The 25,125-nt window shown below is 40.0% G+C and overlaps 1 protein-coding gene across 7 annotated transcripts; it reads right to left on the bottom strand.

Moving 5' to 3' along the window:
• Positions 1 to 25,111, bottom strand: TBCCD1 (TBCC domain containing 1). 7 transcript variants are annotated; one of them, XM_080656509.1, is made up of 9 exons: positions 23,039 to 23,110; positions 22,108 to 22,396; positions 20,221 to 20,599; positions 15,348 to 15,503; positions 11,508 to 11,874; positions 8,235 to 8,421; positions 7,586 to 8,083; positions 3,587 to 3,737; positions 1 to 635 (listed from the first exon to the last, which is right to left on the bottom strand). In XM_080656509.1, exons 3-8 carry the CDS (start codon positions 20,554 to 20,556, stop codon positions 3,608 to 3,610), a joined length of 1,674 nt encoding a protein of 557 aa, XP_080512635.1. In that variant the 5' UTR covers positions 20,557 to 20,599; positions 22,108 to 22,396; positions 23,039 to 23,110; the 3' UTR covers positions 1 to 635; positions 3,587 to 3,607. The 7 variants fall into 7 exon arrangements, 6 of the variants coding, with proteins under 6 accessions (XP_080512635.1, XP_080512636.1, XP_080512634.1 ...); XR_013959947.1 differs by lacking the exon at positions 22,108 to 22,396 and adding an exon at positions 7,047 to 7,074 and having other exon boundaries at positions 114 to 635; positions 23,039 to 23,127; XM_080656510.1 differs by lacking the exons at positions 22,108 to 22,396; positions 23,039 to 23,110 and adding an exon at positions 25,098 to 25,111.
• Positions 25,112 to 25,125: the final 14 nt, after the last annotated feature.

Genomic DNA, 25,125 nt, shown 5'->3' with positions numbered 1-25,125 from the left:
CCCAATCAAATGTAAACTTTATTTTGATATAACATCACAGAATAACATTGGGAACCTTTTCAGAAGTTAGAAGTGAAGCTTAACTTTTAATCAAAAGGAGAAAATTACTTTTTAGAGCTTTGTTTATTGAAAATCTGAAGCAAAAAATGAAAAATAAAGATTTTACAGTTTCATTAAGTTTCATACTTTAAGGACTAAAATGTCTTTGTATAAAACTATCTCTGCTATATTTATATACCAACAATCATACTTTCTTTCCAATTATTTTTTAATAAAGTAGCTACTTCCTCTTAAATAGTTACAAAAAACTATAGAACTCTTAACACCAGAAAGGATGAAACCCTTTTGTCAAATTAAAATGTGAAGTTAACTTTTAAATCTACATTCAATTACTGTAACATGAACATACATACAATGGGACTGACTTCATCAACTTTTCATTTTGGCATCACAAAGATGAATCTTCTGATGTTCTATAAACAGTACATTTATATGGTAGTCATATTACCTAAAATTCAACTGAAATGGTAATAAATGAATATAGAATGGAAATCAAGGAAGAGAAAGCCCCAAAGTCATTTAAAGTAGCAAGAGCACCTTCCCAATGAATAGCTTCCATTCATGTTTCCAAGGCCCTGAAGATAAAAGAAAAATTAAAATTAACTGCATTTTCTATTGCCTTCCTGAAAATAATTAGGAAAAAAAAACCTTGTAATTATAAAATCACATAAATTTTCAAGGTCTGAGATTAATTGGGGTAATAAAATACATAAAGTTTAAAGATAATTATATTCCTTTTTCTCTGAGGAACATATTAGTTCATAATAAAAAAAGAAATTCATACATAAACCTTAAAAATTAGCAGGTTATGGGGAGTAGTTTAAACTAAAATTTTACCCTGTTATAGTTCCCATCCTATATAATAAAAGGCTAATATGCAAATCGACCAAACTGCGGAACGATGGGTCGCTATGACATGCACTGACCACCAGGGGGCAAACACTCATCACAGGTGGTCAGTGCACTCCCCCTGTGGAAGTGCCACTCAGCCAGAAGCTGGGCTCATGGCTGGCAAGTGCAGCAGCGGTGGTGGGAGCCTCTCCCGCTTCCGCGGCAGCACTAAGGACCCCTCGGGGTCCCGGACTGTGAGAGGGCGCAGGCCAGGCTGAGGGACACCCCCACTCAGTGCACGAATGTTGTGCACCGGGCCTCTAGTTTCCTTATAATCATCAGATTTCCAATTCTTTGTGTGTGTGTTTTTTTAATTTTGGAAATAGAAACTTCATCAATTGGCTGCCTCCTGCATGCTCCTACAGGGGATGGAGCCCACAACCAGGGCATGTTCCCTGACTGGGAATCGAACCAGTGACCTCTTGGTTCATGGATTGATGCTTAACCACTGAGCCACACCAGCCAGGCAGATTTCCAATTCTCAATCTTAGCATTTACTAACTAAATATTGTAAAATTCCTTTTTAATAAAAATAACTTTTAAAATTGCAAACAATAAGTAAACAATAAAGAATTAGTACACAGCTTTAGAAAACAGTTGAGCAGTTAGTCAAAAGTTAAATATATGATCCACTTCTAGGTATATACCCAAGAAAAGTAAAAACATTTCTGTACTAAAACTTACACGCAAAAGTTCATAGCAGCATTATTCATAATAGCTAAAAAGTGGAAACAACTCAAATGTCCATCAACTGATGAAAAGATAAACAAAGTGTGGTATAATCCATATAATGGAGTATTATCCAGTCATAAAAAGGAATGACATGCTACATGGATAAGCCTTGAAAACATTATGCTAAGTGAAAAACACCAGTTATAAAGGCCACATGTTATATGATTTCATTTATAAGAAATGTCCAGAGTTGACAAATTAAGAAATATTAGTGGTTGTCAAATACTGGGGGAAGAGAAGATATCCACAGTTGGAGGAATAAGGAGTAACTTGTCTATGTGTATGGGGTTTATTTTTAGGGTGATGAAAATGTTCTGGATTTGTTAAAGGAGATGGTTGTACAAACTTGTGAATATAATAAAAGCTGCTGAATTTTTCACTTTAGAAAGATGATTTTTATGTAAGTAAATTATAGATCAATAAAAAATTTTAAATGTTTTCCCACTCTAGACACCCAGTCCCATTTCTCAAAACAACTACTGTTAGTAATTTATTATCTTTTAGAAATTTTAAGGCATATAATTAGCATATAAATATGTGATAATCTTTTCCTTTTTTCAAACACACAAGGGAACATTTTACACACACATTCATCCTACACCTCCCACCCCTGGCTCAGCGATCATTCAATATCAGCACATTCAGATATACCTCATCCTTTTTAAAGAGCATTCCATGACATGAATGCATCAGTTCATTAGGCATCAGTCCTCTATGGAGAAGCATGTGGGTTGTTTCCAGTCTACAGCTATTTCAAACAATGCTGCAATGAACATATTTTTTACAGAGATCTTTCCATACATGAGTGTATTTATAAGATAAATCTAAAAAGTGAAATTACTAAGTCAAAGAATACGTGTATTTTTAATTTTGATTTTGCCAAACTATCCTCCAAACAGGTTGCACAAATTTACACTTTTCCCAATGGTAAGTGAAATGTCTTGCCAGTGTTGCATACCATCAGTTTTTTATCGTTGCCAATTTGATAGATGAAAAATAGTATCCTATATTTCTTTAATTTTAAGTGAAAGTGAGCATCTTTGTGTTTTGTATTTTTTCTACCTATTTATGTCCTTTGTTTTTCTATTGTCAATCTTTTTTTTTTTTAATATATTTTATTGATTTTTTTACAGAGGGGAAGGGAGAGGGATAGAGAGCTAGAAACATGGATGAGAAACATCAATCAGCTGCCTCCTGCACACACCCTACTGGGGATGTGCCTGCAACCAAGGTACATGCCCTTGACTGGAATCGAACCTGGGACCCTTCAGTCCACAGGCCGGCGCTCTATCCACTGAGCCAAACCAGCTAGGGCTATTGTCAATCTTTTAAATGGCAAAGTATACTAATGTCTATAAAAAGAATACTACATATTTGGATTAAATAATTTCCATTAAATTTGTCTCTATCCATCTTCTCTTCCATTGAATCTATGATCTCCTAGAGTTCAGAATTCAAATCTTCATTTGGATTAATTCTGGTAACTTATTAAAGCTCATGTGCAATGAACAAAGACCACCTAATTTATTAATCGGTTTGTGTGTGGAGTGATGGGAAAGAGGAAAGATATGTTATGAAGGTGGAATAAAATTCCTAAAGCTATGTATGGGGAAAGCAGTATCTTTGGACAGTACAAATTTTGCCAGGCAAGAGGCAAAAAAGACAAAACTTGGCTGTTATGTTTGCCCATAATTCAATAGGCTCCACCTAAGTATTTTGTTGGTCTTCTCACTATAAACTGTGGCAAACATGGGTATGTAAAGGTCTGTATATGCTGATGGGAGTGGTGGAAAAGTTTTGGCAACAGTTGGTAACAATATTCTGTGCAGTGTTTTTTTTGTGTGTGCTTACAATATTTCCCCAAAGTAATTTGTTTTAAGTGGTCTGTATTATAAATGCCTACCAGTGTTTAGATGTAGGAGTCTTATCCTGCTGCTTGTTTGGAACCTGCTGCAGGGGGCACAAGGCTGTCCAGCTGTTGGAGATGTCCTGTATTAATCAACCACTCATAAAACTTATTCTCCACAAGCACCTGGAACTGCTTCCTTTGATCCCTAAAATTGCAGTTGAGAGCAAAAAGAATGTAAAAACACTAATTCATATTAATTTTACTCTAAGTGATTAGAAAACATGTTAATGGAATAAATGTTAAATTATTTCTAGTTACCCATTTGTTCTCTCCAAATAACTGTTCTGTTCAGTTCTGTACATTAGACCTTAACCCCCAAAATTAATTTAGTCAAATACAATGCCCTCCTTGTAAAGAGTTATCAATAATTATATAGTTTGTCCTACTGTAGTTATTTACTCAGATATTTACTGAGGACCAAGTAATGCTGCATAGTGTTCTGACTTATGGGAATAGATGTGCAAAGGAGAAGAGACAAAGTTGCTGTCCAGGAGGGTCTGTACTGTACGACTCCAGAGGGCGCCATTCACAATGTGATCTGTGTAGTCTATGTGCTTTATGGATGTATATTCTAGAAAGACAGGTAATAAAATAAATATATGATACGAACTTAAGTAGTTGTAAATGCCTTCAAGAAAAATACAGCAGAGTAAAGGAATGGAGAGTATTGAGAATGCTATTTTAGAAAAAGAATGAACAAAGAAAGCTTCTCTAAAATAACACGTAAGCAGAAGTCTGAATGAAGTGATGGATTGAGCAAATAATTATCTGGAGAAAACATTCCAGGCAGAGGAAACAAGAAGTACAAAAGCTCTAAAGTGAGAGCAAATTAACATGATCAAGATAAGAAAGAGAAGAGTAGCTTCTGACAACGAGGAGCTAGCTTAGTACTATCAGTTAGGTCTTAATGTAGCTGTGTTGCTCGTTTGTTGAACATAAACAATTCCACAGAAGATCAACATTACACAAAACCACTCTGGGATGATAGTAGATCAAGGCAAGAACTCCACCACTCCATAATCTTATCTCAGACCAGACAAAAGACAAAACATTTTGTGGTCCAAACCACAAAAATAACCAAACATTACCCTTTCCTGGCTAATGATTAATTGCTGCTTCTTTACAATTATAGTTTTAGCTCCACTTTATTCTTCCCGCCTTTAGTACAAAAATTATTAAGCCAAATCATAGAATCTCTTGCTTCCACATAGCATCCAACCCACAACAAAGCCTTGCTTCCTAGAACCCTCCCCCAAATCACCCAACACAAGTCAAAACCAGTTAAGTTCTTTTTAACACCTGTTTCCTGAAATGAAACACAATTCTCTCCCTACTTGCAATGAGTAGTAAGACCCAGCTTTGTTCTATATATCCATTCCTGGTGATCTTTGGTCCAAGGACAATGGCTAAGTAATAGCAAGAAGACTGTAGCATGGCAGAAGGGGAATAAATGAAGAAAAGAACAGCAGAAGATGAGGCAGGAGGGCTGGTAGTATGGGCAATATTTTAGATTTTATTCCAGGTATGATGGGAAGTCATTAGAGGGGTCAGAGCAGAAAAATGATACGATCTAATCATTTTTAAAAGACCATGTTGGCAATTTGTTTTCAAATTGATCAATAACTCTTGTTTTCCTATATTCCCAAAGTTAAATTGAGTGCTTTTTCTTGTTTTTAGTGTTATCCTGGATCTTACCACCTGAATACACAATGATTCACAGCCAATGTTTATTAACCACTCACCACACGTACATGTGTATAAGCTTTTCATGCATGCAAGGAAAATCTAAGCATATAAATAATAGAAGCTTTCAAACAATAAAATTACCTTAAAAGGATGTTTTCCCAATGATCATTTTTATATAGCATCATTATAAGTATCTATTATATTACACACTAGAGGCCCAGTGCACAAATTCGTGTATGAGTGGGATCCGGCTAGTCCGCCCCATGGGGGCCCATAGGGCCGTAGGCAGTTGGCTGGCTGGCCCCACCCCTGATCAGGGTGTTGGGGGCCTATCAGGGGCAGGGCTGGCCGGGGGGAATGGCTGATCGGGGCCCAGATCAGGCTGGTTGGCTGCTGCAGTGCGTGTCATAGCCACTGGTCATTCTGCTGTTACAGTCACTGGGCTTTTATATATATATATGGATTACATATCCTATATAATAAAAGCCTAATATGCTAAGTGTCTGGTTGTCCATTCAACCAGTCAAAGTGTAATATGCTAATGATATGCTAAGGCTGCTCAACTGCTTGCTATGACATGCATTGACCACCAGGGGGCATACAGTTGACTGGCTGACCAGTCGCTATGATGTGCACTGACTACCAGGCCAAACACACCTTGGAGCCCTCCTGCAGTCCCACCCCAGCTGGGCAACCTCCCACATCCCTCTCCGGCCCCAATCATGCACCGGTGGGGTCCCTTGGCCTGGCCTGCGCCCTCTTGCAATCCAGGACCCCTCAGGGGATGTTGGAGAGCGAGATTCGGCCTGATCCCGCAGGCCAGGCCGAGGGACGCCACTGGTGCACAAATTCGTGCACCGGGCCTCTAGCTATATAACACAATAGTTCCCAGAAAATAACAGACACTAAGAACCCAGGTTCTGGAACCAGGCTGACTATTTGTGAATCCCAGCTCCTGTGTGACTTTGGGTAAATTACTTAATCTCTTTGTTTCTCAGTTTCTTTTTCTGTAACAATGTATTGTTATAAAGAATAAATGAGTTAATACATAGAAGGTGCTTAAAATAGCACTTGTTACATAGTAAGTGCTCAATACATAATACCTGCTATTATGGTCATCATTATTCTATGATATGAGCCTGACTAGTTTGTAGTATTATCTTGGTGGCTCAATTTATGAAATGCAAACCAGGTGGAATGTTTGCAAAAGATAGCAGCATTATCACAATGAATTCCCAGGTAAAGCATCAGTTCTATTAGTGATCTTTATATTTTTTGGTGTGTAGCAACTGTGTATGGATATATTCAGGGTGGGGCAAAGTAGAGTTACAGTTTTGAGTATGCAAAATAATTTATTCTTGTATTATTATTTATTCATTATTATATTATATTCCATAAAAACAACTGTAAACCTACTTTTGCTCCACCCTGTATTTCTTTCCCTAATCCATATGATGAGAACAAAGCCATAAGAATTCATCCACGCCCTAACTGGTTTGGTTCAGTGGATAGAATGTCGGCCTGCAGACTGAAGGGTCCCAGGTTCGATTCCGGTCAAGGGCAGGTACCTTGGTTGCGGGCACATCCCTAGTAGGGAGTGTGCAAGAGGCAGCTGATAGATGTTTCTCTCTCATCGATGTTTCTAACTCTCTATCCCTCTCCCTTCCTCTCTGTAAAAAATCAATAAAATATATTAAAAAGAAAAAAAAAAAAGAATGCATCCAGAAAATCCTGTGGCTGGATCAAGTCTTTTTTTTTTAATCCTCACCTGAGGATATGTTTGTTTTTTATTGATTCTAGAGGGAGAGAAAGGGAGAGAGAGAAAGCATGGATTAGGGAAAATTTTGACAAAAACTGGCATTAGTCCATGAACTAGAATAAGGAATAAGTCTGCAGTGTGGTGGAGCCAGGAAATATGCATTTTAATAAGCCCTTGGATGATTCTGATACGTGACCAAGCTTGAGAACCACTATCATAGTGTAGAAGAGTAAATTAAAAACTAAAACTAATCCATTTAAGTATAGGATTATGTGGCATATGCTATATATGATCTTTCATTCATACAAGTTTTATATCTGCCAATTAAACTTAAGCTTCTTTGAAAAGGGAAGTCTAATACTTGAGTATCCATTCACTCTCATCTCCCCAAAATGTACCTGAAATACTGACCTCAAAATACAAGCCTTAAGTAAAGACATATTTTATATTTTTTATTACTTTAGCACAGCTATAAATACATGCAGATTAATTTGCTTTCCATGGAATTTTACATAAAAGACAAATTATTACTTCTAGAAAATACTTACTTTGTCAAACGAGCCTCCTTCACAGTTTTCTGCCAGATGTGTATTTTCTGTTCTCTATGACCCAGTGCTTTCTGATATGAAGATGGAAGACCCCCAGGTATCTCTGTTGTGTCCCCTTCCATTTCAAAGGGAATAATAAATACGTAGAATTCACAAGGTGGTAAGAGTCGGAAGACACTTGTGTCTCTGTTCTCTCTGCACACAATCATTGGATTATCCCAATAGTTAGGCACCGTAGCAAGGCCAGTTTTGGCCATATGGTCCTCCAGCATTGGGTAATGGGTATGAAAAGGGGCAAAAGTTACTGTGTGGTTCCCAGAGAGAATAAGTGGGCGTGTAGGTGTCAAAATGTGAAAGATACAGCCTGTTGTAGAAGAGATGGACAAACGATGACAAACGGCAATGACTTTAATATTGTCACAGCTGTGGAGGTGAAGAGCAGTCTGTACAGGGCCGAGGACAAAGGTACTATTTCTGCATTTCTCAATTGTCACAGACCTGAAAAATAAAAAACTGAGGTAAATTCCTGTGAATGAGAATAAGATAAAAAATATTCGAATACAAAATTATTCTCTGATGGTAAAAAAGAGTTCAATTCTAGTCCAAAGAAAATATCAAAATATCAGAACACTATGAAGACTGTGCTTACCGTAAAGGAGAGAGCAGATATATAAAAGATTCGTTGCAACGATGAATCTTTACATGTGCCCCCACCAGAGTATCTGAGCTCTTGGCCAGTGTCTGCTTGTAAACCTGGCTCATCACCACCATGCGATGCATCCTAGGGGCTACATGAGTATTACAAGCAATCTTAGCTCTTTTGGTCGTCCCTTCAACTATTTAAGAAAAATATAAATGAGATAGTTTCAAATGAAAGAAAAACATCAACCATATGTTGTTACACATTTCTACATGTGTATATGTCTAAAATTAGATACATATAAGATTTTAAAAATGTTAGACCTGAGTATTGGGTAAAAAGGTGTTTGCTGTACTATTCTCTGTACTTTTCTGTATGTTTGCAGTATTTAATAAATTAAATTTTTTATAAGGAATTTTAAAACTTATAATCCATTCAAGATTGCCTAGATAGAGCTAAGATATTTTTCATGTCTACCCTTCAAATTAAGTAATGTGTCTAAGGTCATATACTAGTAGCTTTGGAGAGCTGGGCCAACTCAAATATCTTCTTCTCTAAGAGACCTTAATTTATCATCCCTACCTTTAAATAATCTCTTTAAATTGCCATAACACTAATACTGAACCTTTCCTAAGTTATTTACCATATCATTTCATGAATTCCTTTTTGGTTTATATCTTTACTCCCAAGATCATACTGAAAACACATCTTCCTCTCAAACACAGTGCCTTGAACAAACTGACACTCAAAAAAATCTGTGCAGGTTGTCCTCCTAACACAGTCCCACTATTATGGGATTGGCTTTTAAGACAGCACTTCCCTGAAAGCAATCAGGACACCCTTGTAAAGAATACTGGCTAAATGTAAAGTAGGTTATTCTTTGACTTTTAAAATAATTCTTATTACCTTATATTAGATAAATAATACATGGTTGTTGTAGAAAAATTTTAAGTACAAGTGGCAAAAAAAGATAAAAATTACTTGTTAACCTACTATGTACCATTGTTAATATCGACACTACTAAAAGAGAAACATGCAAATTAACCATCACTCTGCTATGCCAAGCCATGCCCACCAGCCAATCAGGAGCGAGTATGCAAATTAACCCAACCAAGATGGCAGCCGGCCATGGAGCTGGAGCAAGCAGGAGGCTTGGGGTGCCCCAGCAATGGAGGAAGCCAAGCTTCCCGCTCGCCCTGGCCTCCGCTCAAGGTCACAAAGTTTCAATTATAGAAAATAAATAAATCCCAAAAAAATGGCGGCAGCCACAGAGCTAGAGCCAGCAGGAGGCTTGGGTTGCCCCAGCAATGGAGGAAGCCAAGCTTCCCACCCACCCTGGCTGCCTCTGGCCTCCACTCAAGGCTACAGAGTTTCAATTATAGAAGATAAATAAATCCTAGATACTTGCTTCCAGCCGGCCCTGGCCTCCGCTCAAGGAGGCACTGAAAAAAATAAAAGAAAAAGAAAAAAAGGACGGGCTAGGACCTTGGGTTGCTGGGGGGTGATCAGGCCAGGATGGGATGGCAGGGGCCGTTGGGGGTAAGCAGACCAGCTGGAGGGCCAGTTGGGGGTGAGCAGGCTGTCAGTTAGAGGTGATCAGGACAGCAGGGGGGGGGGGCAGTTTGGAGTGAGCAGGCCAGTAGGGGGGCAGTTGGGGGTGAGCAGGCCAGTGGGGAGGGAAGGTGGGGGCGAGCAGGCCAGCAGGGGGGGCAGTTGGGGGTGATCAGACTGGCAGGGGGCATTGGGGGCGAGCAGGCCGGCAGGCAGAGTGGTTAGGGGCAATCAGGCAGGCAGGTGAACAGCTGGAGCCAGCAGTCCAGGATTGTGAGAGGGATGTCCAACTGCCGATTTAGGCCCGATCCCTGTAAACCAGCAGGACATCCTTCGAGGGGTCCCAGATTGGACAGGGTGCAGGCCGGGCTGAGGGACACACCCCCCCCCATGCACGAATTTCGTGCACCGGGCCACTAGTCTATATAATAAAAGCCTAAGCTACCATTACGGAGCAATGACCAGAACAACTGGTCGCCATGATGCACACTGACCACCAGGGGGTTGACGCTCAACGCAGGAGCTGCTCCCTGGTGGTCAGTGTGCTCTCACAAGGGGAGCGCTGCTCAGTCAGAAGCTGAGCTCACAGCCGGCGAGTGCAGTGGCAGGAGCCTCTCCTGCTTCTGCAGCAGCGCTAAGGAGCAGCGAGCCGAGTGGTAAGGAGCAGTGAGCAGGTGTGCGGTAAGGAGCGAGGGGTCCTGGACTGCGAGAGGGCACAGGCTGGGCTGAGGGACACCCCCCCACCAAGTGCACCAATTTCGTGCACCAGGCCTCTAGTTTTAGTATAATTCTAAGAGGATATCCTTTTTTTCTACTAGTCCCTATTCTAACATTTAAAAATTTATTTGCACCTATATTCTTTCATCAACATTAAGAATTATGTAATATCTCCTATGTATTTATGGGAGACTTACATTTCTGAGAGTCTTTGATCTCATACTAAAGCAATAGCTCAGTTGAATACAGAATTCTTAGATCACTATGTTTTTTGCTCCAGGTTCTGTAGTTGTTGATCAACCATTTTTTGCATTATAAAAATTTGAAACAAAACTGATATTTTTCTTACATTTGTTGCACAGAACCTATTTTCTCTTTATCTTTAAAATTCAGAGATTATGAAAGTATATTCTAGGTGTTTTTTTCATTAATTTTATCTGACATTTGCCTGAATATAGGCATTTACTTCTCTTAAAACTTATACCTGGGCCCCAAGAAGTCACATGGCACCTGAACCTATCCCTTTAACCATCGCTGGACTATTGAAAATAGATAACGGATGCAACCAAAGCCAGATTCTCTCTATGATAAACTTAAATTTCCAATTTAGAGATATCTAGTCTGCTTTTGTCTGTAGAGCTAAAAAGGTTTGAGGTTGTATAACTGCAGAATGGCCAAATTCTGCCATGGTGCATAATAGGAAGACCTGAAGCAAATGAGCCTATGAGAATGAGAGGAAGAAAGAGTCGAAAAGAGAAAAGGAGAGCAAAAAGAGGACTAACTGAAGTTGGAGTTTCTGTTAACTGAAGTCAAAATGACCTGGACTAATAAATTCTGTGAGACTATTGCTGCCTTGAGAGAAAAAGACATATATTCAGAAGAAAACTGCTCCTCTTTTCGCTTTTATAGTAGCAATATTTTTTAGATGGAAGATGTGTGGTCATTAATACATCAGAAAACCCTAAGTTCTCTAAGTTGTCATTCAAATTTAATATAGACTAAAGTATTAAATACCTTGGTGAGCCCAAGCCAATTTCTTTCCAGACTTGAGGCAAGCAGAGGTACCAAATGGATTCCCAGTCAAACATGCTCTCAACCAGGCTTCCAGCTTATGGAAAGAAAAGGTCTTAGAAATCTTTGAGAAGCCACTTTCTGCATGTAGTGGTTGCCACAGTGCAAGCTCATGAAGTGGGTATATCTTCCTGGTTCTCCTCACTGCACCTTCAATAAGAAAGCTGAGTGCCACCACAGCTTCTCTAGAGACTAGACTATTATTAGTTGAATGAGACGATGCAGTGAGTTGTTCTGGATCTAAAAGCAGCTCAAGGAGATCTGACAGATGATCATAGACAAACGTTTGGTGACTGTAATCATTCCAGTTCTAAAAAACATTAAAAAAAAATACTTAACAGAATAAAGAGATTCTATTAAGACCTGAAACTTTTATACGTTAGTTATTTCATATTTCTACTTTGCCTCATCCCCAGCAAAGAATTTAAGGTGCCAAATAAACCTTATAAGACTTTGTGTGTGTATGTGGTAGGTATAAACAGATTCTCTCTCCACCTTAGCCAATTCAAAATACTAATAGCTAACCCTTAGTGTGTTCCAAGCACTAAGTGTTACACAAAATTTAACATATTTAATCCTAACAACAATCTTAGAATAGCCCATTTTACAGATGAGGAAATAGAGATATAGAAAAGTTAAAAAGCCCTGGCTGGTATGGCTCAGTTGGCTGGAGCCATATACCCCATATACTAAAAGGTGGCAAGTTCAATTCCAGTCAGGCATATACCCAGGTTAAGAGTTTATCTCCAGTTTAGGCACATGAGAGGCAACCGATCCATGTTTCTTTCTCACATCAATGTTTCTCTCCCTCCCTTCCTCTTTCTAAGACCAATGAAAAAATTTTTTAAATGTTAAAAAACTCACCCAAGGTCACACAGCTAGTAAATACTCTAAAAGTTTCAGATCAAACATAAAAATAACCACCTTGAACATCCATTCAATGAAGCATTGGGTTTCTTCAGTTACCTACTCAAATTACAAAATATTTTAAATTCCACTGGATGAAACAAGGCAACTAATCTTATAGTAACTAAATTTGAGAGGCTATAACTTTAGGAATAAGCTTTGAGTTAGCAGATATCCCAATAATGTGGCTTACTCATTTGACAGATTTTTTTTTGTGTCTGTGATACAAGCAGTGTTAAGTGATGAATTATAAAAACTGAATAAGACATAGTTCCTGCTCTCAAGGAACTCAGAGTCTATGAATGAAAAGACAATATAAAAAAAAATAATCATAACACAATGAGATAAGACCTATAGCAAAGATCTGTAAAGACGTTCTATGAGTATGAGAAAAATGAATTCCACTTGGGGAAAAAAATCATAGTGGGTGCAATGTGAATAGATTCTTGATTGATGTTGTTAGGCAAATAGACAAGGAAAAAAGGCACTTGAGCATAGGAAACAACATATGCCAAGGCCCATAGAAGTAAAATTACCTGCTGTGTTCAAAGAACTGGAAATTCTGGGTGAGGTGAAGAAAGCATGCTGGGAAGTGACAGGTTAAAAGAAAAGTTAAAATACTAGCCAAGACCAATCATGAAAGGTGTTGTATAAAACATTAAGACATCTGGGCTTTATTTTGTGTGCCAGGGACTTAAACCTATTTTCTCAATAGCTATACCTTTTTTCTTTTTTTTCTTTTTCATAAACTCTCATTTGGCTGCCAAAGGATATTTCGAAGCAGGGCTATCCACAGCCTCACCTGTTCTTCCTCCCTTTTGTTGCATCCCCCTCCCCCATAGTAGGCACTGTGGTGGTTCCATAGAGTACAATACGAAAATGCCAATGACAATGAGAATTCACTGATGGAGTTTGTATAGAAGTGAGATATAATCCTTCTGCATTTGAGAAATTCCAGTATAGTGGGTGGACTGTAGACTAACAGCAGGGTGACAAAGTAGGACCTAATTATAGAAATTAAGGCCCCCCCCAAAAAAAGGGCATTAAGGCCTTTATAAAAGGAAGAAAAGGGACAGACTTTTAAACAGTTATTTGGAGGCACAATCAGTAAGACGATAACTAACAAGGTATGGGTGATGAGAGAGAGAACATGGTTGGCTGGTGGACTTTCACTGGCATGGGGAATACAAATTAATTCAAGTAAAGGGTGATTGTACTGTAGGGACACACAATCATCTCCAAAACTGCAGTACAGGTAGGTCTCATCCGAACTATAACTGGAAAACCATCTTGAACCTGGTTCTTTCTCAGGGGCCAGTGTCACTCTGCATGTCTGTTCCATTCTCTTCTCTTTCTCTGATTACCTCAGAGTTTCTAATCCCTCATAACTCCAGGTCAATCATGAATTTAATGACTATTCTGGTCCCAATGCCACATGAGCTGTCAACTGAAGCACACATCACCAACTGGTTTTCTTTGGTTCTGGGAATACTGATTAGGCCAGGTCATCATTTCAAATCAGACCAATTTTAAATACATACCAATGAATTGGCTACTCTAGTCAAGTGTCCATACCTGGTCTAATCAGTTGTTGGGAGAGGTCACACTATAGCACAAACTAGAATCACCACTTACTGGTGCGCAATAAATCTCAAGCTAATATATTACTGAATTTTCAGAGCCATTAAGAAATAGGCATTGTCATCCCCACTTGGAGAAGAGAAGCCTAGAAAAATTAACTGAATTACCTAAAATCATGTGATATTAAGTGGCAGAACCAGATTTTACTAGTAATGCAGGCTACTTAGTTCAAAACACCATCTCTAAATGGTGCTCATTCAGCAGGAACTATGATCTCTATGGTGTGGAAATAGCAGGCAATGGTTGGCAACTCTAATACATCTGGACTAGCACATTCTGAATTTAAAGTAGAGATAGGGCATCTTATGTCAAGAGAGAAATCTAGAATGGAGAAAAACTTAGGACCACTGAGATATATGAAGTCATGGGAAGAAAAGAATTATGCTAATAACTATGTCAAATGAGAAGACAAAATTTGCAGAATCCTAAGCAACAATGGCTTGTAAGGGCCAGAGGGAAAGAGGCTCATGAAAAGTGAGAAGAAGCAGAAGCAGACCTAGGAGGCAATATCATCATGAAATACAAGGGTGAACAGATTTCTTTGAAAAAGGAGATTAATGAGCCTGCACACGATAAAAATATTGAGTTAAGGTTTTAAAAAATACTTTTACACAAACAGATAAAAAGTTTTTTTTTTATAAAAACAGAAAGAAGATTTTCTAAAATTCATATGAGTCAGTTAACCATTTGTACGCCATAAGCGCCTATAAATGCAAGTGGTGGATTTTTTAAATTAAATTCAAAATATCCTGGCAGTTAACTGGTTAAATTTAACTTCTAGAATATCACATCACAAATAATTACTTAAGCATGCTGAGCTTAAGTATACTTAAGCATATTACCTAAATGTAAGATATTTTTAGAAATTTTTTCAGTAGATTTCAACAGACTATGTAAACACTCCACCTTTTTATTTATCCTTAGTCAAATAAGCAGATTCAAATTCATTAACATTTTCGAAAATGGGAATGCTAATAAGAGTACAGTGAATGATATGCCTGAAAAACATGTGATTTTTGTGTCAATGAAGAAACTGAAGTCACTTCTCTATTTTAAGACTGCACACCTTGATTTTGTTTTATAATTTGGAAAAAAAAGTGAAAAGCAAAGCAAAACAAAACAAGCCAGAAAATCAATGGCTTGTATAAGTAATCACAACATAATTTTTAATGAGGCAAACAATTTCTCTTACAAACAATCTCCCTTTCAGAGAAAGACACCAAAATTAAATAGTACCTTATTATGACAACTGGATTTTTCAGTCAGGTCAGGAGACTGAGATCTGTTTCTGGGACTAGGCCACTCTTCTCCAATCAAAGATGTCCTCAGGGAGACTTTATTTAACTGTTGTATGTATAAGAAGAGCAGAAATTGTAGGGTGTCCACTGAAAGCTGTCCAAGAAAAAAAAATGATGAACACAGGTCCTAAAACCATATCAATCACTAGGTTTACAACTAAACAGACATAGTAAAAAAAATTCACAACAGTTTGCTGATGCTAGGAAGACAAATGTAGAAATATTGCTAGCATTTGCTATGTATGTCTCTCATATACAGATGTAGCAGTTTCTAAATCTAATTAAACTGGAGTCACCTTCTTGGAAAGCTGTGTAGCATCTATGGCCAGACATTCTCTCCCAAAACTTATGAAGAAGAATGAAGTACATACTTTTTAAAAGTATATTATTGCAGAAGTTTAAAATTACAGTTAAAAAAACACCTTAGCAAAAATGAATAAATAGATTGATAGATAAAACAAAGGAAGACACAGAGGTCAGTTAACCTATGGCTCACATACAGACTTATTAAGAAAGTTTAGGATATCACTGCAACACCTAAAATTGTATGTAATCTTTTTGTACATGTACATTTTGTAGGGAGCAGGCCTCAGATTTTCATCAAATTCTTAAAGGGATGTTTGTTTGACTTAAAAAAGCAACCAGGGCTGGTCTGATAGATGTTTATAAGTGATTTCTTATTTGAAGGGTATGGTTTGAAACTCAGCTTTTGAAGCTCATGATTATCCTCATATATGCATTTCCATACACATACAGGAGAGGCAAAAAAGTAAAGTAATACACCTGGCTAAAATTACTTACGTTTACCCTGATTCCCAACCTGGCTAAAAATTGCTATTGCTAAGGAACTGAAGAAAAATCGATGTGAGAGAGACACATTGACTGGTTGCCTCTCACACAAACCTGGACCCAGAAGCAAACCTGCAACCCAGGTATGCACCCTTGACAGAGACACTTCAGTACATGGTGACACTAACCACTTAGCACCACCGGCCAGGGCAAACATTTTTTATTTTCCTAATTAAATTATCTGAGATAACTGTAGATTCACATGCAGTTGTAAGAACTCAAAGAGAAATCCCATGTACACTTTACCCAGTTTCCCATCTTGCAAAACTATAGTAAAATATTACAACTAGGATATTAACATTGATAGTCAAGATACAGAGTATTTCCATCAATGCAGAATCCCTCAAGTTGTCCTTTTATAGCCATACTCACTTCTCTCCCACTCTCACCCCCACTTCCTTAATCCCTGACAACCACTTATTTGTTCTCTATCTCTATAATTTTGTCATTTCAAGAATCCTATCTAATAAAAGAGTAATATGCAAATTGACCATACCTCCGCTACACCCACAAGCCACGCCCACCAGCCAAGCAGGAGGGAATATGCAAATAAACCCAACCAAGATGGCTGCAGCCACAGAGAACAGGAGGGAGGCTTGGGTTTCCCCAGCAATGGTGGAAGCCAAGCTTTCCGCCTGCCCTTGCCAGCCTAGGCCTCCACTCAATGCTACAAAGTTTCAATTACAAAAGATAAATAAAGCCCAACAGAAATGGCGGCAGCCACGGAGCTGGAGAGATCAGGAGGCTAGGGTTGCCCCCGGCGATGGAGGAAGCCAAGTTTCTGCAACCCTGGCCTGCTTTGGCCTCCGCTTAAGGCTACAAAGTTTCAATTATAGAAGATACATAAATCCCAACAGAAATGGCTGCCACCGCAGAGCAAGCACAATGCTTGGCTCCACTCCAGGCTATAAAGTTTCAATTGTAGAAGATAAATAAATCCCAGATCCCAGGGCCTCTGCTTGGGTTGCTGGGGGGCGTGGCCGGCCTGCAAACCACCACAGGCCCCTCGCCCAGGCCGCCCCACGCCCCAAGGGAACCCCCACCCTTATCGGGGACACCCTTCAGGGCAAACCAACTGGCCCCCACCCATGCACCAGGCCTCTATCCTATCTAATGAAAGAGTAATATGCAAATTGACCATCACTCCAACACACAGGATGGCTGCCCCCATGTGGTCAAAGATCCTGCCCCCATGTGGACACAAGATGGCCACCACAAGATGGCCAGCAGGGAAGGGCAGTTGGGAGGAACCAGGCCTGCAAGGGAGGGCAGTTGTGGGTGATCAGGCCAGCAGGGGAGGGCAGTTAGGAGGGACCAGGCCTGCAAGGGAGAGCAGTTGGGGGCGATCAAGCCTGCTGGGGAGGGCAGTTAGGGGTGACCCGGCCAGCAGAGGAGGGAAGTTAGGGTTGACTAGGTCTGCAGGGAAGGGCAGTTGGGGGGGACCCAGGCCTGCAGGGAGAGCAATTAGGGGTGACCAGGCCTGCAGGGGAAGGCAGTTAGGGGCAAACAGGCTGGCAGGGGAGCAGTTAGGCATTAATCAGGCTGGCAGGGGAGTGGTTAGGGGGTGATCAGGCTGGCAGGCAGAAGTGGTAAGAGGCAATCAGGAAGGCAAGCAGGCGAGCAGTTGGGAGCCAACAGTCCTGGATTGTGAGAGGGATGTCCGACTGCCTGTTTAGGCCCGATCCCAGTGGCCCTAAACGGGCAGTTGGACATCCCTTGAGGGGTCCCAGATTGGAGAGGGTGCAGGCTGGGCTGAGGGACACCCGCCCCCGTGCACGAATTTCGTGCACCGGGCCTCCAGTATTATATAAACAGAATCATATAGTATGTACACATGAGGGACTGGCTTTTTAAAATCAGCATAATTCCCTAACTTTATATATATTTCCATTAACTATTTGTTATATTGTCATTATTCTTTCATATACCTGCCTCCCCAGGGGACTACAAGATCCTTCTCTTTTTCATTTTTATATTCCTAATAAGAATAGAATGTGGCACATAGTAAGCACTCAAAAATTTTGGAGTTTTTGTTCATCTCTATATCTACAGTGTCCTCTACTAGGGCTAGAGGGCTAGAACAGTGGTCGGCAAACTCATTAGTCAACAGAGCCAAATATCAACAGTACAACGATTGAAATTTCTTTTGAGAGCCTAATTTTTTAAACTTAAACTTCTCCTAACGCCACTTCTTCAGAATAGACTCGCCCAGGCCATGGTATTTTGTGGAAGAGCCACACTCAAGGGGCCAAAGAGCTGCATGTGGCTCGTGAGCCGCAGTTTGCCGACCATGGGGCTAGAATATAGTAGGCACTCAATAAATGTTTGATTAATGAATAATCGTAATGCCCTTCCCCTCTTGGTTGCTTGCCAAACTTTTTTTCAATCCTCAAAACCTTGCTTATATATTACCCTATATGGCAAAGACTGGCTAGATGCTAACTATCTTTTCTTTTCTTCCTGGACACACAATTAGATGGCATTTCCCAGTCTACTTTCAAGACTCCCCAAAACTCTCCCCCCAAAAAAGTAAAAATAGAAGAGAAAGACTGTGAGGTCCCAGTGGGAAAGGATGTGGCAAATTGTATTATATTTGCAACTGTTCACTTCCCTATCCTTCAAGAGGTTTATACGAACCATGGGATTTTCCTTACTTCCTGTGAGGTAGTTTACTTCCCCCTTCGTTGATTTTAGGAATGGACATAAGACAAAACTTTAGCCAATGGAATGAAAGTAGTCATAGTGTATGTTACACATGAATTTCCTCCTTTGTTGCTCTTCCCTCTGTCACAAGAATAGAAGAGCTACCCAGAAGCTGTTTCTTCAGCTTGGGTCCTCAAATAAGAACAGAGAGCCAAGCCACAGCCTGGAAGAGAGCCATAGCTAAGATGCAGTCTACATGTAAAATAAGCAAGAAAAAAAACACCTTTGTTACTGTAAGCCACTAGAATGCCATTTTTGCTTGTTTGTTTTTAACTACAGCAAAGCTGACTAATATAATAATGGCTCCAAAAGATACAAGCAGCCTGGGTCCCTGAGTCATTGCTTGGACAACAAAAGCCTAGAGATGCTGTGTTGCATAAATGAGGGATAAACTGTTATTGTGCAAGCCATTGAAATGTTGGATTGCTTGCTACTGTAACTAGTCCATTCTGATTAATAAACTTTCTCTGTGAAGTCCTTCCTGATCATCAGAATCAATCATTCTCTTCTCTATTCTATTTCTGTATGTTATGTATACTTTTAATTATTGTACATTTCACACCATTAAATAGCACTTTTTTACATACCAGCTTTCCCTACTAGTCCATGAGCTCCATGAAGCCATGAAAGCAGAGATGCTGTTCTAATCTTTGAATTCCAGCACATAGCAGATGATCACTTTAAAAGTCAGGTGGTTCATATCAGTGGTTCATAAGCACTCACCGACCTCAAAATACTTTTTTTTAAAAGATGTTTTTATTGATTTCAGAGAGAGGAAGGGTGAAGAGAGATAGAAACATCAATGATGACAGAGAATCATTGATTAGCTGCCTCCTGCACACTCCACACTGGGGATCGAGCCCCAACCCAGGCATGTGACCAGGAATTGAACTATGACCTCCTGGTTCATGGGTTGATGCTCAACCACTGAGCCACACCAACCGGGCCACCATTTCAAGTCACTGAAAATATTTCCCTCTTTCAATTACAGGGTTCCTGTAACATTGCTTTGGAAGCAGGTGAATAAGGATTGCTAACTAAGGACTAATTCATTAAGTTCTGCCAAATTGGTTTTTAAAAATTTCAAAAACCCAAAGGGCACTTTGGGATTACAATGGTCATTAACCTAAAAAAACCCACATACTATACAGCTAGTATATATATTAAAATTTTAAAAATAAAATACTTTAATTTAAAAATTAAAAGTTAAAAAGTTTATTTCCCAAAGTAATTAAACACACATACATATAAAGCCATACCTGATTTCTCTGCCTTTCGACTTCATCCTCAGATGTGCAGTTGGATAGAATCTCAGACCATTCCAGGCGCTCTTCCGCTGTCTTCACTGCAAGACTATCAAATATTTCAAAGTAAAGCCATGCCAGATCCTTAGCCAACTGCAGCTTCCCACATGCAATGTGCCTCCAGGTTGACCAGTACAGGCGTGGGTAAGCTCCCTCTGTGGCTCGGGTTCGCACATAGGTGGATATCTTCCTGAGGTAATGAAGACTGAACTTGGATGGAGGGGGGACCTGTAAGGCACCCACTATAAAGGGTTCTGCTTTCACCCAGAGGAGAACTCCGGACTGATCCATATTATCTCTAAGGACATCTGTGTAAAAAGGCTTCTTTGCATACCTAGGAAACAAAATTTCTTCACAAATTGACTTGAAACAAAACTCCTTATACATTTTTTTGTAAGGTGACCCCTCTCCTGAACTGTTTTTAAATGTACTCTATTATTTTAAAAAGCAGATCTAGATTATCAAGAGCAGAATGGATTTATTTCAGTTCTCATTACAATCTATTTGAACAAGAAAAATTTTGTGATAAAACAAAATTATTTTATTTGAATTGTTCAAAGTGGTTGTTTTAGGAAGAGTGTATAAATGCATAAGGTATGAGTTGGAAGAAAAGAAGGAATGGGAAAAAGAGTTATCCTATCACAAGAAATCTTGTTCTACCCTGAAGAGGAACACTAGTCAAAATTAAGGGAATAAACCTTTAGAGTCAAATCACTTACACATAAGGATGGTTGTTTAAAGATTTGAATGTGTTAGCTGCCCATATATATTAGCTCAATATGAAGCACTAACACAAGATGGCACACAAGAAAGCTCATGTAAATGTAGGTTGCTAAAATAGATCAAGGAGAGTTAAAGTTATTCTTGGTAAAAAGGTATAACCTATCATGTTCAGGTGCAGTATTTTTAGATTTTGTTTGTTGTTTCTTTGTTATAACAATATATGATTTTTATAGACTATTTATAAAGTATCTAAAAATAGAAAAGGAGAAAATCATCCACAGTCCCACCACCCAACAGAAACTAGTTAATATTTTACTGTACTCACTCTTCTGTTTTTCTACATAAACTGGATGTTCATTTTGAATTTTTATAGTTGTGATAACACCATATACATAATTCCCAATTATTTTTAAAGCTTCATAACACTCTACATAAATGTACCCCAGCTTATTCAACTCTTCTGTTTTTAGACATTTAATAGGTTTAAAACTTTTCACAAAAACAAGATAGGCAAAATATTGATCTCTGTTAAAGATGAGTCATGAGCACCTGGGGGTCATTTACCTAATCTACTGTTGTGTATGTTAAAAATTTCCATTATAAAAAGTTTAAATATTTTCACTACCATAAATAATGCTACAATACCACCTTTCTGCATTAGGATTATTTTCCAAAGAAAATTTTCCGATGTGCATTTGTGAAATGAAGTAACTGACATTCCTGAGGCTCCTGACATACAGGATGGTTCCATTGCTTTCCCAAATGATTGTATCAAGTGGTACCCTCACTTGGCCCGCGGTATTCTCTTCACTGAGTACTCGTTGCACTAAGTAACATCACTTTAAAAGCCTTCCTTATGTAACTCATGAAAAACGTTTTGTTATTATATTTTGCATTTGATTCTAAGAAAATTGTGCTTCTTTGGGGAATTATCTGTTCAAAAAATAATTGACATCAATTGATTGCTTACTATGTGCCAGCTAGTTAGCATGCTAAATATTTTTCGCATTTCACCTGTTTTCATCTTCACAACCACTTGGAGATTCGTATGATTATCCCATTTTTAGATGAAAAAAAAAATGGAGGCTTAGTAAAGTTAAGGTAAAAGATAAAACCTACCATGTTCAGGTGCAATATTTAAATTCACATCCAAAGTCACATACTTAAAGTGGCACAATTCAAATCTGTCTGACTTGAGAACTGTGTTGCTTACAGTTGTACTTTAAGGACCCGGTTTTGAGTAAATCTCTGAAAAATGGAAGTGGAGCCAGAAGAATGAATGGCTTTAGATGTGAGGCCATATAAAGCCATGTTCCAAGTGAAGGAACATAGGAGCTGGAACCCAAAGGAAGGGCGTGAGAGGGTAAATGGCAGCTGTTTTCGAAGATGAGAATGGTCTGGCATCGTTCTGAAAAAAACCAGACCATGAAAGTTACGTGAGGAAGACAGTTCCCCCCAGAATGGAGACAAGCTGCTCTGTGAGGTTCTGAGCTCATGTGTCTCAAGTGTGCAGATCCTGGAGATGAACCTTCTACATTAAGGCTAAATTCTTAAACATAAACTGTCATTATCATTGTTATTACTGATCAAAGTGTGCTGACTTTTCCAGCCGCTATGACCTGCCCACAGCTCTGTGGGCAACAGAGAACGTCCTAGTCCCGAGTGGAAAGGCTCGATACCAGAAAGCGGCGGGTCTGACCCCAGGTCCCTGCATCCAGGCGGCGTATTAGCCGCCGACAAACCTAAACTGGGGCTCTTTCCCTCTTCAAAAACTACCCCCGGGCGCGCTGGGATTAGGGTTTTTCGGGTGGGGAGATCAGAGGGTGGCCCCGGGCGGTCCTCCTGAGGCTTCGCCGTCACCTCGGATGCCGTCCGGTGTTGGAAGCTGCGTGGGCCGCCCGAGCGCTCCAACCACACTTGAGGACAGAGAAGACCTTGTTGACCGGGTCCGTAGACGACCGAGACCTGGTGCGAAGGCAGCCTCCCCATTTGGGGCCTGTAGCGTAACAGACCCCCATTCCCTCCCCGGCGCCGATCCATGCGCCGTTACCTGCACAGGCAGGCTCCGCTCCGCCGCACCTCGGTGCGCCGCCGCGCCCGCTCGCCGACCGGCCCGCCCCTCGCCCGCCGCCGCACACACCGCGCAAGCGCGAGGCCTCTCACCACCGAGAACCGGAGGACCACATACTAGAGCGGCCGACCACTTCTCAGAGGTCAGGAAAATTTGGCGGAGGCTAGTAAGCTCCCTGGTTGCTGGGGCCTGGAGCCATACCCGGCCGCTTTGTGTTATCGAGTCTTTCCGCTCAGGGGACTAGGAAGTTTTCTGTTGCTTCACAGAACTGTGGGCAGGCAATAACTGCTGGAAAGGTCACCTTTGATCAGTAATAATAACAACGAGAATGGCAGCTTACATGTTAGAGTGCTTACTTTAGGTAACCACTGTGTAAAGCACCTTTATGTGTATTATCTCGGTTTTCCCATAGAACCGTTTGGGTTAAGTACATTTGTTTTACTGAAGAGAAAACTAGGGAGTAGAGGAGTGACAGTAATACACCCCTAAGGTCACACAACAAGACTCGAGCCAAGATACAAACCCAGGCCTTCATGAAGCTTTTTTGGATTCCACCCAGCAGTAGACATCGCTCCTTCCTTTAAACCTCCATTTAATGATTTTTAGCCATTTTCTACTTTCGTAGTTCGTGTGGAAGATACAACGGTTAAAAAAATGCATTTAGTTCCTCTTTTATGTAGCCTTTCTCCCCTAGTAGGCATCTTCCTGAAGGCATAACCTTATCTTTCTCTTAACTCTGTGTGAGTCAAGGAGTAAAGAGCAGGCTGCACCACTAGCAGCTCAGTGACCTTGAGCAGATTCTCTCTAGGCCTTTGTTTTCTGCAACAGCAATTATTTGTTGAGCACCACTGTGTGTCTGGCATAGTGCTGGGCACTGGGATTATAGTAGTGAACAAAACAGTTAAGGTCCTTGTTTTCTTGGAGTGCATATTTTAATAGGGAGAATAGATAATACATATTAAGGAAATCTGTGTTTAAAAAGGAGTTACCCATGTTAGGATCTTAGGGAAGAGGGTTTCAGGCAGAAAGAACAGGAATGAGCTTGGTGTATTCAAAAAAGAGAAAGGAAACTAGTTTTGCTGGAACATGATAAGGAGTATACTGACTGACTGAGGGTACACAGATCATAATAGGTTTTCTTTGAAAAAAATTTTTCCAGCATTATTGAGACATATAAGGTTTTATAATTTACCATAACGAGTTGGAATTTTATTCTAAGTGCAATGAAAGGCGATTTGAAACCTCTAAGCAGGGGAATGATATGATCTGGTATGTTTGTAAGAAATCATGGTGGTGGAGTGGGGAGGAGGGAAAGTAAATATTAAGAGTGGAGGCAGGGAGACTAATTAGGAGGCGCTGGCCAGGTGAGGGATGATGTGACTTAGCCCAAAGAGGTAGTGGAGAGATTCGAGTTATCGTTTAAAGGTAAACATTTGGATAGGGGATGCAACACAGGAATTAAGGAACACAGAGTTTTGTACTGAACAACTAGGTGCTGCATTTACTGAGAGGAGCAAAAAGTAGGCGGGTGTATGGGTGGGTGGGATCAGAGTTATTATAACAAATAATAGTTATTCACTGAGTGCCTGGTTACTATGTGCCAGAGGCTGTGCTAGACGGTTTAAAGATTCTCTACAATTAAAATGTCACAACACTGTTGGTAAAAAGATGTAAATAATCAAGCTTAGGCTAAGACTGGCGGGTAAGGGGCGTGCGTTTCTCACCGCTAAATGTTGGTGGAAGTTGAATCCTAAGTTCAGTCTGTCCGCCTACACGGCCACTTCTCAGTGAAACCGAGACCATTTTCTCCTGGGCTGTCAGGAGAAGGTAAAATAAGATCTGCTAAACCAGACGTTCGCAGGACCATTGGCTTGAAGTGATTGTCCCTCCGCTCCGCATCCAGCGAGTAGTTCCATATGAATGAAATTCCAGGACTGGTCACCGACTCAAACTTTCCTCCCGCCATTGGTCAGAGCTGGAGGAAAAGACTCGTGATTGGTGGAAAGTCAGAGGAGGCGGGCGGGGGAACTTCTTATACCTTAGAAACGCTGTTTTGGCATTCATTT

The sequence above is a fragment of the Plecotus auritus genome (assembly GCF_963455305.1).
Source record: "Plecotus auritus genome assembly, chromosome: 2".
NCBI classification, from domain to species: domain Eukaryota; kingdom Metazoa; phylum Chordata; class Mammalia; order Chiroptera; family Vespertilionidae; genus Plecotus; species Plecotus auritus.
The sequence above is the reverse complement of the archived record's forward strand: the minus strand, read 5'-3'. Positions and strand labels throughout refer to the sequence as shown.